Source organism: Schistocerca gregaria, chromosome 5, assembly GCF_023897955.1.
Source record: "Schistocerca gregaria isolate iqSchGreg1 chromosome 5, iqSchGreg1.2, whole genome shotgun sequence".
Classification (NCBI taxonomy): domain Eukaryota; kingdom Metazoa; phylum Arthropoda; class Insecta; order Orthoptera; family Acrididae; genus Schistocerca; species Schistocerca gregaria.
The window spans coordinates 624,103,947-624,117,440 of NC_064924.1; the positions used below are offsets into that span (position 1 = coordinate 624,103,947).

Consider the following 13,494-nt stretch of genomic DNA (forward strand, 5'->3'; position numbering starts at 1 on the left):
GACCACAGCAGTTAAGTCCCATAGTGCTCAGAGCCATTTGAACCATTTTTGAACATGTGTTGCTTTGCAAGGGCGGTGCGAGGTAGTCAGTTTTAATTGCGGTGCAAACCGGTGCACACTGAGTTCTTATTTACAGTTTTATTTAATGAAGTCATAAATTTCTAGGAGAAAGACTTTAACAGAATCTGAAGAAAAGCTTCACGTATTAAGGCTTCTAACAGGTTCGGCTTAATAGGCTGTATTAATGGTCATAGGTGTCTGCTTTGTATGAAGCCCCTTAACTATATAATGCGCCTCACGTAGCAGACTGTGATATGAGACACCTGCAGACATTTGGTCACAATGGCGTTAGCAATTTCCTTCCATCCTCGATATCTTCAAAAACGGACTAATTTTTAAATCCAATTGAATACCTTAAATATGACTTTAGAGCAGCGATAAGTTTTCCATGAAAACTTATGTAGACGTCAAAATGTGCAGTGTACTTGCGTCGTTGTAGGGATGCACTCCAAGAGATTCACACAGTTTGCCTCATACTTTTACCGTAAGAAAGAAAACGACATCTGCGAAATACGTTATACCACAGCAAATCGGTATGGTATGACGAAAATATACAAAATCCTGACGAAAATACTGCATGAAGGAGCGCTTCTAAGAGGAAAATAAACGAGATATACGTAAATTGCGAATAATAATAAACAGCGTAAGTATAGGTGCTGAAATGTTAAAAAGGAAAGAAATTCAGCAAGCAAGTGTGCCATATTATGACTCAACATCACTGAACATAACGTAAAGGCTTTGAATTTGCATGAGAACTAATTTATAAAAATCAAATTATCAGAAATAAAATTATCCACTGTCTTTACAAAAATGGTTCAAATGGCTCTGAGCACTATGGGACTTAACATCTGAGGTCATCAGTCTCCTAAAAATTAGAACTACTTAAACCTACCTTACAAAAGGACATCACACACATCCATGCCCGAGGCAGGATTCGAACCTGCGGCCGTAGCAGTCGCGCGGTTCCGGACTGAGCAAGTGAACCGCTAGACCATCGCGGCTGGCAGTACACATTCAGCTGCTGAAAAAACAGAATAGAAGTAGGTTAAGTGTTACCCTACTAAAAAGCAGGCAGCAATAAACACTACATGATCTAGGCGGATAGCGAGGTAACATAGAACACAAGGATTGTGAAAAAGCAGAGCCATTGTGTAAACTACTTCACACATGCGAGATTCAGAGAAATCACTATCGAAACTACCGTTAGAGACTTTATCGTATGTCAAAGATATTACACAAAAGACACTAATAGAGTTGGTGACGGAAAAGTGACCACTGATAGCGCCTAATGTAAGTATGTTCTCTTCTACTCAGTCTTGATTCTACATCTACATAGATATTCTGCAATCCACCATACGGTACGTGGCGGAGGGTACGTCGTACCACAACTACCATCTTCACTCCCTGTTCCACTCCCAAACAGAACGAGGGAAAAATGACTGCCTATATGCCTCTGTACTATCCCTAATCTCTCGTATCTGATCTTTGTGGTCTTCCCGCGAAATATAAGTTGGCGGCAGTAAAATTGTACTGCAGTCAGCCTCAAATGCTGGTTCTCAAAATTTCCACAGTGTCGGTTCACGAAAAGATTTCCTCCTTTCCTCCAGTGACTCCCACCCGAGTTCCGGAAGCATTTCCGTAACACTCGCGTGATGATCAAACCTACCAGTAACAAATCTAGAAGGCTGCCTCTCAATTGCTTCTGTGTCGTTCGTCAATCCGACGTGATAGTGATCCCAAACGCTCGAGCAGTACCCAAGAACAGTTCCTATTAGTGTTTTATAAGCGGTCTCCTTTACAGATGAACCACATCTCCCCAAAATTCTACCAATGAACCGAAGACGACTATCCGCCATCCCCACAACTGCCATTACATGCTGGTCCCACTTCATATCGCTCTGCAAATGTTACGCCCAAGTATTTAATCGACGTGACTGTGTCAAGCGCTACACTACTAATGAAGTACTCAATCATTACTGGATTCTTTTTCCTATTCATCTGAATTAATTTACATTTATCTATATTTAGAGTTAGGTGGACCGACAGTAACTTGATCGGTGTGGAGACTTTATATGTTCACCTTTGCAAGTGATCAGTGAGGAGAGCGGAGGTCTGGTTGCTGTGCCGACAGGTGTCGCTGTCCGACGAGCGCGAGGTGACGCTGGAGGACGTGCAGCCGCGGCTGACGGGCGAGTACAAGTGCGAGGTGTCCGCCGACGCACCGCTCTTCCACACCGACATCAAGACCGCCCACATGACCGTCGTCGGTGAGTACCGCCCCCTCAGGCCACAATATACCAGCACACTGCACTTGTTCGTACTGAAAACACCTGTTACTTGCAAAACGATTGGCGATACATACACATGTTTTAAATTATTTGCATCAAACGCTTAGAGGTAATAGATCATGTCAAGCGGAACAACTTTTGCCACAGACTACATGTTTGGTTACAGTTCGTGGCGACACTAGGCGTCCTTTTGAGTAGGTTATGCCTCTGAGAGGAGACAAACTCATGAACACTCTTCAACGTCTATGTGACTTTTGTGTTGCTTATAACCAAGGGAAATAGGGTCGCCAGAGGTGTTAGCAAGTTCTTCCACCTTAATAAACCTGTTTCGCTTGACATGATCAATTATATATATATATATATATATATATATATATATATATATATATATATATATATATATATATATATATATAGTGTGTGTGTGTGTGTTACTACATCCAAGAACATACCAAGAGAAACCTATTAATGCTTGTTTTCCCTTGGAGAGCATGTTAGGTACTGAAGTGTAGACACATGGGTGCATAATGGTTAGTCTACATTGCATGTGTAGTCCACTTAGTGATGCGTTTATGACTGTGCAGAGAACAACAGGTAATAAGTTATGTGCCGTGTTTGATGGAGAGAGAAAACAACAAGTACACTGGTCTTTGCAGATATTAAGGAACAACATATAAAATATCTGTACTCATACCTGTTACAGCCTGTATATACAATCACATATGCACTTTATAATCTCGTAACCCGGTTCGAGCATCAGTTTCACTTCTTCAGACTGCTACGAGATAGAATGATATCTAAAATAATAATTACAGAATGTATGAAACCTGCCAAATAAGTATCTATGTGACGGGAACAAAGAGAAAATTTATACATAAAGGTAAGTGCAGCAAATGGTTCCTCTTAGGTTGCAACAACACGAAAGGAAACAGCAGGTGGAGGCCAATATATTGAAGGTAGAGAAAAATCTGTTTTACACTGTTCCTATATATTTATATTAGGCCAAGAATATCTATTTCTGCAGATTTTATAGTTACATTGATGATGTGATTCAATTTTACACATTACTTTTAAGAAATTGAAAAAGAATTTGAAACCATTTTCAAACTTGAGCACTTTTAGCGCAAGGAGAGAGGGGATGGCTGCGCGTTGGGAGTGGCTCATAGGTACATCACCATGGGGATACTTTTAACAAGGAATTATTGTTTAGAACTATAATTAAATATACTAAATCAATGTAGAGCAGGAGAATATGTAATTACTTGCTTTCATATTAGTCGGTAATAAACGAGAATAGTCTTTTTATCATTACGAAGATAGCTACTAGGCAAATACTATAAATTCTATGATGATATTTTGTCGTTTCCTTTTGTGTATTGACAGTCAGAGAACGACTACTGACTAGCAGAAAATGGTTACGGTATTCCAAAATTCTCAAAGGAGTATATTTGAAATGCTTGACCTTAAAACTGGTATATAAACTCCGTAAATATCGTTACCAGACATAAATGAGTTCAATACACGATGGTCAAATGATGATGCGATTTTTGCTAAGAAGGATACAGTCTTTGAAACCGAGATAAAATAAACCATCCCTAGTAATTGTGATGATCTGTAGTGTGTTGCAACTGTATTAATTAGAGTAATCATAATGTTTATTGATTATTGATACCTGTTCCCTTTTAAAATACACATATTATAACCAAATAGTATGTCAAAACTTCAAAAGCTGTTCCCCACAGCTAGGAGGGAAAAACATGCTGTGTCGAGTTGTTTCAGTTTTCAATCTTAAACTTACAGTAGTCCAGCCGTGCTCTGGGCCTATGACTTCAATCCCCGCCCCTAGAGCCAACTATTTAATGTATTTATTGGCGCCGCAGAGTGCCAATGAACCCCTTTCTTTATTGAAGTTGTACCATAATAAACCGATGTATGCTTGAACGATTGTATGTGGTTTGTCATCGTTCAACAAGACGGCACAAACATTCACTCTGTTTTGTAGAAAAGAAGTTTAAAATGCTCCCATAACGAAAAAATTGTGATTTTAGCCTTCCGAAACTTGAGATAAATTTTTCGTGTCCACTTATCAGAATACGTTAGTTAGTAGCAGGCTGACGTTAAGACTCAAATAAAAATGAATCTCCGTAACGTAAATAAGACACTTGCTCTAACAGATAAGGCAGAGTAACTTAGCCTACTTGCAAATTCGCCCGTTGATCACTGATACAAGATCCTGAGCCCTTTGCAGGGAGTCACCAATTACCGAAAAGCCAATGCTATATTTTGTTATACTATTTATGCACTTGCATGTTTACCGTCAACAATATGCTAGGAATAATTGTAGAGAAGTATTAGAACAGGGATATGAAGTGTTTCCTGACACATGATCAGATAACACTTTTGGTTCTTCTTTCTATACAAGATGAATCTCGAAAGTTTTGCCGTGCCTCTTACGCTCTATGTACGTCAACCTGCAGACATTGAGTTCACTGAAGAACGATTTATCTTTGAACTCTGAGAACACCATCGGTTCTTCTCAACTATTGTTTTCAGCGGTCGCCCAGAACCATACTAACTGTCTTAAATATCCCTTTTTTGTGATTGTTCCAGAACATGCATAATTCAGTAGCCCCCATTTCCTCATAGTATGTAAATCCCCAGTGTTCAGAGAATACTTACAATTATTCACCTGCAGAAGTGGAATTCACATCAGAAAGACAATTACTCGGCAATTACCAATTTAATTTTCTCGGTTCCCTGTCACACCATAAAGTTGAACTGAACACAGCGTTCCCGTTGCGTAGCGGAGACGTAGGAGCTGTTCAGCATTAACACCAGCAGGTCGGCTATTATGCAGATGAGGTCGGCGCAGGGCGCAGACTGCTCCACAGGAGGGTGCTGGGCCCTGGAGCGAGACCAGCGAAACCATGGCGGCACCTTCTGGTCCCCGCCGCCGAGGCAGCTGGAGAACATTTCACTAGCCGAGGCACAACGTCCGTAATGCTAATGGATCATGAAAACTTTAGCAAGTTGGCCCGAGGTGGGCCAAGGTGGAAAGCTGGCTAGTCCATGAATGCTTAGACGCGCTAAATTAGCTCGTTCCTTATTCAGAGCGGCGCTAACTTGGCCCGGGAATCTCTTAGCAACGATAATCGCATTCAGAACTACTTTCTGTAGTTGAGAGGTGTCTTAGACATCGAAGTGCAGGCAGACCATCATTAACCCCGCTCGCGAGAGGAATTCAGCAAAGTATTCAGCGTATCCACAATCGTAAGAATGACTGCCTCACCAGTTAACTTCCTGCTCCAGAGTATTACTCCTAAAAGTAACGTGATGTGTCGTTACAGTGTTCAGTCAACTAAGTTGACAGAGACTGACAATTTGGCCAAAGGATCGCCCATCAACCAACAATAATCTGCTAGTTTCATAATTCAGATTTCAACAACTGCCATCACATCCCATCGAATTTATAGTGTATTTTCATAGTTTTATTGCAAACAATACTAATCTGATACGTAGAACTGAAAGAACACACGATGTGTGCAGGTCGGCAGTTTACAGACAGCGACTGGTCGTTGGTCACCTCCACCATAAGGTACTGGTTTGTTAAAATGGATGGTTATTCAAAAAGAAGTTGCAGAGTTCAAGAATGCTGACAAAACAAAAAAAGTACAGAAACATAGCTCCAAAGATCCTAGACCGAGGATACAAGTTTTGAGCGAACCCTGTAAAATTTTAATTAACTACCGCAGTGGTGCTGTTGCCCCTTTGTAGGAAAATGGCGAACCACAGATACGATAGTTTGGAGTCCTGAAGTTACGAAAAGTAGAGCAAATTGCGAATACGCGAAGTGCAATTCGTCGACAATTCAACAAAGAGCTGCTTCTTCATAGGCAAATTGATGGGTGGCATGGAAAATTCGAAGAAGATGGTTGTATATGCAAACGGGTGAAACTGTCGACCCCGTCCGTACGACTCACAAAGAAAACACTGTTAATTCCATAAAACCTACAACTAATGATCGTAGGACCCCTAAACGATATCAGATGTTCTGAAGCAGTGTCTACATCAGAAGCTGTACAAACAATAGTTACTGGCATATTTTATCGAAATGTTGTTAACAATGTACGTTCAAAGCCGCAAGCAGGCATAAAACTTCGCGCGAGATTATACCTAACGCTTTCTCAGAAAATTATTGCGGACAATTATTTCAGGAGCCCACTTTGAGTGTAAATGGTAGAGCAAACATACTTGATGTCTTAGCAGTAAATAATCCTGAGTGCATGGGGAAAATCATGATGGATACAGAGATTAGTGACAACAATGCAACTGTAGCAAGACTGAATACAGTAACATCCAAACTACCAAAACTAAAAGCGAAGTACATCAGTATAAAAAAAAGGGAAAAAAACGCTTGAAGGACTTCTAAAAATCTGTTTCCACTACTTTCGCTCTGACTACGGAAGCTTAGACAAGCTGTGGTTTGAATTAAAAGGAATAGTATCGAGGGCAATTGAGAGATGTATACCACATAAATTAATTACAGATGGTACTGATCCACCATTGTACGCAGAAGTGTAACAGATCACTGTTGTAGAAGGAACGAAGAAAACATGTCAAACTTAAAGAAAACGGCAGGATATCCAAGATCGGCTGAGTTTTACAGAAGCTCGAAATTCAGCTGCAACTTCAGTGCAGGATGCTTTTAATAGTTTCCACAGACGTAATCAATACCTTCGCTCTGCGATAACAATGGTGATATCACTAATGACAGTGCCAGCAAAACAGATTTCCTTAACGTGCTTTTCCGAAATTTCATCACCAAAGAAGACGAAGTAAATATTCAAGAATTCGAGTCTACAGCTGCCAACATGAGTAACTTAGAAGTACGTAACCTCAGTTTAACGAAGCAGTTTAAAATTACTTAATAAAGCAAGACCTCCTGTCCAGATTGTATACCAGTCTCTTCCTTTTAGAGTATGCTCATACAACAGCTCCACACTTATCAGTCACATACAAACACTCACTCATAGGAAGATCCGTACCTAATGTCTGGAAAGCTGCACAAGTCACACCAATACATAAGACACAGAGTAATCCGCTGAATTTCAGACCCTTATCACCAACGTTGATTTGCAGTAGGAACTTGGAAAGTATAGTTTGTTTGAACATTGTGAATTACCTCGAAGAAATTAGTATGGATTCAGAAAATATCTTTCTTGCGAAACACAACCAGTTCTTTATTCTCACGAGTTAAAGAATGCTTACAAGAATATTTTAACCAAACTGCGTGCCTGGGGATTATCGCCACATTTGTGAGACTGGATTGTAATTTCCTCTCAGAAAGCACACAGTTCGTAGTAATTGCCGGGAAGTCATCGAGTAAACCAGAAGTAATATCTGACGTTCCCCAAGCCCTCAGCATTTTCTCAAATACATAAGTGACATTGGAGACAATCTGAGCAGCAGTCATTTAGTATCTCTTGAAGTCATCAGATAACCAAACCAAATGCATAATGATTTAGATAACATATCTGTATGGTGCAATAAGTGTCAGTTGGAACTAAATAATGAAAATTGTGAAGTCTTACACATGAGTACTAAAAAAATGCGCTAAATCTCAGTCATACAATAATTCACACTAATAAAAAGGCTGTAAATTTAAGGATTACATTTACGAATAATTTAAATTGAAGAGATCACATAGATAATGTTGTGGATAGATCAAACCGAAGATTGCTATTTATGGCCAGAATAAAGTGTTACAGAGCTACTAAAGACACTGCTTAGATCACGGTTCTCTCACCTCTTCTGGAGTATTGCTATGATGTGTGCGATCCGCATCACATGGGAATGACGAAGAACATCGAGGAGGTTTAGAATGGAGAAGCCCGTTTTTCGATATCACGAAACAGGGGGGAGAGTGCTACGGGTATGATACATAACTTTGGGTGGCAATAAATAAAACAAAGGCAGGAGCTTCTCGTAAGCTTACAGTGACCATCTTTGTCCTCCGATTGTGAATATATTCTTTGGCACTCACCTTCTCAGGGAGAAATAATCATCAGAATCAAGTAAGGAAATCGGAGCTCACACAGAAAGATTGAAGTGCTCACTTATCGCGCACGCCATTCAAGAGTGGAACGGTAGAGAAATAGCTAGAATGTGATCAGACAAACCGCTTGCCATGAATTGCCGAGTAATCATGTCGATGCATATTTAGATTAGAAGCTTTGATTCCTCACAACTATACGCTTTGAATTCTTCACTGTATTTGTAGAGGACGTGAATAAGGACAATCTTTATAAACGATTACTTTTTTCACATGAATCCTCTTCTAATGCTTCTGGTGTGCTTAATAGTTATAACATTAGATTTTCGTCAACTGAAAATCGTATGGTTGTCATTCGGCACGAAATAGATTTTCCGAAGGATAATTCCGTATTTGCCGTTTCTGTAAACACAGTTTATGGACCATTCCGTTTTACTGTAAGCGTTATAACAGGAATCTCTTATCTAGACAAGGTGGATAATGGCTCTTCCTCCAACTCTAAAGGAACTCCCGCAAATTCATGAATCGTGCCGCGTCGTCATACTTCTCAAACTACGCCTGGCTATACCTGAAAAACACCATTCCAGGACGTTGGATCGGAGGGGCAGGACAATAAAATCTGTTTTATGGGTGTTCGCTTTTCAGGTTACCAGACATTCCTTTCGGCGATTTTCATCTGTGGGGGTACATAAGAGAGAGTGTTTAAATCTCAAATATCGCTACCACTCTCCAACATCTCAGATATCGAATCGCTAAAGCTGTGTAGTCGATAACTAGAGGCCCGCTGATTGGTATGTGGTAAGAAATCATCGTCATGTATCACATCGCGCACACATACAGCGAATCACAGTTTGAGCCTTCCAATATCTACTTTTTACTGCCGTGGAACGTTGGATTTGTGCTTCAGCTATTTCCTGTATGCGAGGAATAAGTGTTTATAAATAATTGTTGATTTTGATCACACTTTGTAATACAAATTGACAATATAATCGCTTTCGGCTTTTAACCGTCATCAGATGTTAAACCGAAATGGAATAACTCTAATAGAAGTTAACAGATTTACGCTACTGGCCATTAAAATTGCTACACCACGAAGATGACGTGCTACAGACACGAAATTTAAACGACAGGAACAAGGTGTTGTGATATGCAAATGATTAGCTTTACATAGCTTTCAAACAAGGTTGGTGCCGGTGACGACACCTACAACGTGCTGACATGAGGAAAGTTTCCAACCGATTTCTCATACACAAACAGCAGTGGACCACAGTTGTCTGGTGAAATGTTGTTGTGGTGCCTCGTGTAAGGACGAGAAACGCGTACCATCACGTTTCCGACTGGTATAAATGTCGGATTGTAGTCTAACGCGATTGTGGTTTATCGTATCGCGACATTGCTCGACGCGTTTGCCGAGATCCAATGACTGTTTGAAGAATGAGGAATCAGAGGGTTCAGGAGGGTAATATGGAACGCCGCGCTGGATCCCAACGGAGTCGTGTCATTAGCAGTTGAGATTACAGGCATCTTATCCGCATGGCTGTAACGGATCGTGCAGCCACGTCTCGATACCTGAGTCAACAAATGGGGACGTTTTGCAAGACAACAACCATCTGCACCAACAGTTCCACGACGTTTGCAGCAACATGGACTATCAGCTCGTAGACCATGGCTGCGGTTACCCTTGACGCTGCATCACAGACAGGAGCGCCTGCGATGGTGTACTCATGACGAACCTGGCTGCACGAATGGGAAAACGTCAATTTTTTCTGATGAATCCCGGTTTGAGGACGCCGCGGTGAACGCACATAGGAAGAGTGTATTCGTCAAAGCCATACAGGCGTATCACCTGGCGTGATGGTATGGGTTGCCATTGGTTACACGTCTCGGTCACCTGTTGTTCGCATGGACGGCACTTTGAACAATGGACGTTACATTTCAGATGTGTTACGACCCGTGGCTCTACCCTTCATTCGATCTCTGCGAAACGCTACATTTAATCAGGATAATGCACGACTGCATGTGGCAGGTCCTGTACGGGCCTTTCTGGATACAGAAAATGTTCGACTGCTACCCTGGCCAAGACATTCTCGAGATCTCCCACCAATTGAAAACGCCTGGTCAATGGTGGCCGAGCAACTGGCTCGTCACAATACGCCAGTCACTACTCTTGATGAACCGTGGTATTGTGTTGAAGCTGCATGGGCAGGTGTACCTGTACATGCCATCCAAGCTCTGTTTGACTCAATGCTCAGGCGTATAAAGGCCGTTAATACGGCCAGAGGTGGTTGTTGTTCTCGGTACTGATTCCTCAGGATCTATGGACACAAATTGCGTGAAAATGTAATCACATGTCAGTTCTAGTATAATATATTTGTCTAATGAATACCCGTTTATCATCTGCATTTCTTCTTGGTGTAGCAACTTTAAAGGCCAATAGTGTAATATGGTTGATGGCCAAGTTACAGAAGAAATCTAGTAGTGCATAACAATGTCTACCTATCTGCCGCCCATTACGTGCCAGGAAGAGTATCCTGATACCAATATCAACATCAAACGTTTTGTTCACGCAGGTAAACGAGCAAGTGCTAACAATGACCTGAGGTCATCCTATACAGGGAAACGCAAGCTATAGTCATTAGAGAGCGCTAATGAAGAGGTAACATAAATGTCCACCATCGTCGATTCGGTAGCTTAAAGTAGATTATTCATGTTCATGAGTGTACTAAACATTGAAGTTGATATCGTATCCGGATGGTCCTTACGGTATCGGTATTCGAGGTTTGTCGAGAAACTAATTCCGATCCGTCGCGAATTGGAAACCACTGGGCAAATCCGCTACATCTTTGGGCAGTGTCTCTAGTGTGCCCATCGACCGTGTTGTGGTGCTCTATCCAGTTTTGAATGAACAGTGAACACGTAAAAATGCGTAGGCAATAGCGTCTCCCGCCAAGTGTGAAGACCGGGTTAGAGATTTCACCTGTGTCATCCAACCTACATAACACAACTGTCGAGCAGTGCCTCCTTCATGCCAATTCTCTGCCGTACACTGCAGGGGCAACAAAGACGCTCTTGAAGCGCTTCCGATGACAAGTGTTTGATCACCCACAATTGGCTCCTCCTGAGTGGCATCTCTGCTCACAAGAACCGTTGTCTGTGAAGACAAATTTTTTTCCACTGACAACGAGCTGCTGACCATTGTAGATAACTGGCCGAAAACACAGGCGGCTGCTTTCTATGGCTAGGATATTGGGAAGTTGATACAACACTACGGCAAGACACGAGGTTGGAGCGGCGACTCTGTAGAGGAGTAGGTGGAAGGTATACCTAACTGTTGCAAATAAAACGTTTCTTGTTTTCGCTGTGGTTTCCATTTCGCGACCGATCGGAACATATTTCATGGACAACCCTCGTATTATGGCCGTCAGCCGTGCCATCTTTATTATGTACTGTTAGATTTTATTCTGTAGACTTGTCCTTTAGCAATATTGTATCTATCATGTTGTATTAGCGTTTTTCAATTTTGTTTAAGCAGAGCAGAAGATGTCAGAAAGCCGAAACCTCTAATATTTGGAATTATGTAATAAAGAGCCGTCAAGATGGACAATCACAATGAAGAATAAATGTGATTGCCGCCTCATATACGTACCTTATTTCTACGTTGATAAATGAATTCTTGAAGTTTGCTCCTTCATTTAGAACAACCCTGTAAGGTAATCGTTTATGATGATCAGCTGATCGAAACTTGCAATTCATCAGCAACAATTGGTGTTTCTTAAATATGACCTTGTGGGAAGTGTGGCAGTATTTTGTGTAGGTTTTCTAAGTTGAGACTACTTATCGTAGTTTGCCATTGGCTACGGTAAAGAAACCCTCTGTCGGATGAGGTTTCCATTTGCAGGCGCACAGAGTTGAATGAGAATACAGTGAGCAAGGCAACTAGCGTTGACGGTGCTTGCCAGCTGCCAGTGGAAGTTTGGAAGCAATTCGAGACCTGGGGTATTTATGTGAGGCCGGCCTTATGTTCAGTAGTTATTGTTGGCCTTCTGAAATGAGCAAATTAGGGGCTCGGGAATCTGTAGTTTACGGATATAGTTGTAGTGTGTCTGTATTCCTTGCATGTCAGACACGTTGAGTTAGACTATGTTCTTTATGTGTACAAACGGCATTCAATGAGTAATACAATAAACTTTTTCCTGAAAGCCGGTTGTTTTTATTGAGGATTCCAGTACACCATATTAATCGCCAGTCTTTCGGCTTCGGAACCCTATTTTTCAACTTAACCCACGTTCAATGCGACACCCTTACGCCACATTACTGGAAGGCCTGTACATCCACATGGTAACACTCTACTGGTCGATGCCAGAGGCAAGGTCTCAATAATCCTCCAATCATCCACGTACTGCTTCCCGCGGAGTTCAGCCATCATTCGGCCAAAGCTCGGAAGTCGGAAGGCTCGAGATGCAGGCTGTAGGATGGATGAGGAAGAACAGTCCACCGAAATTCGGTGAGCTTCTCTCGGGTGAGCCACCTTGTGCTAGATCCTATGTTGTCGGGGAGAAGGGAAATTTCGCTTGCATTTTTGTGGCGACTAACCCACTTAAGTCGTTTCTTTAATTTCCTGATGGGTATCACAGTATATTTCAGAGTTAAACATACCACCATGAGCGAGGACATCAATCAGAATCAACTCTTCAGAGCCCCAGAAAACAGCCGCCTTGACATTAGCGGCTAAGAGTGCGGCATTGAACTTTTTTTCGGTGGAGAGGAGGTGTAGCACCGTTCTAACGATTGCCGTTTTGTTTCCGGTTCGAAGTGACGAACGAATGTTTCAGCCACTGTTACGACGTTGGACCAAAAGTTGTCACGATCAGCCTTGTAACACTCAAGCCATTCCGTACAAATGATCCTTCGTTACTCTTTATAGTCTTGTGTTACGGAGAGAGGAACACAGCGTGCACACAACTTTGAATACCGCAACTGGTGGATGAGCGTGTCAGCCCCACTAACAGCGACGGGTCGTTCCGCAGCCAGGTTTTCAAAAGCAATTCGTCCTTCGCCATGAATGAGAGTGTCCGAGTGTTTTTTTAAGTGGTT

At 41.7% G+C, this 13,494-nt stretch overlaps 1 protein-coding gene across 2 annotated transcripts in view; it reads left to right on the top strand.

Annotated features, from left to right (window-relative positions):
* The window catches only part of LOC126272978 (uncharacterized), an 802,883-nt gene that overhangs the window by 498,985 nt on the left and 290,404 nt on the right, over positions 1–13,494 (top strand). For both annotated transcript variants that reach the window (XM_049976318.1, XM_049976319.1), the window contains exon 3: positions 2,192–2,327. In XM_049976318.1, coding sequence (XP_049832275.1) covers positions 2,192–2,327 — 136 coding nt within the window. The remainder of the gene's footprint in view (positions 1–2,191; positions 2,328–13,494) is intronic.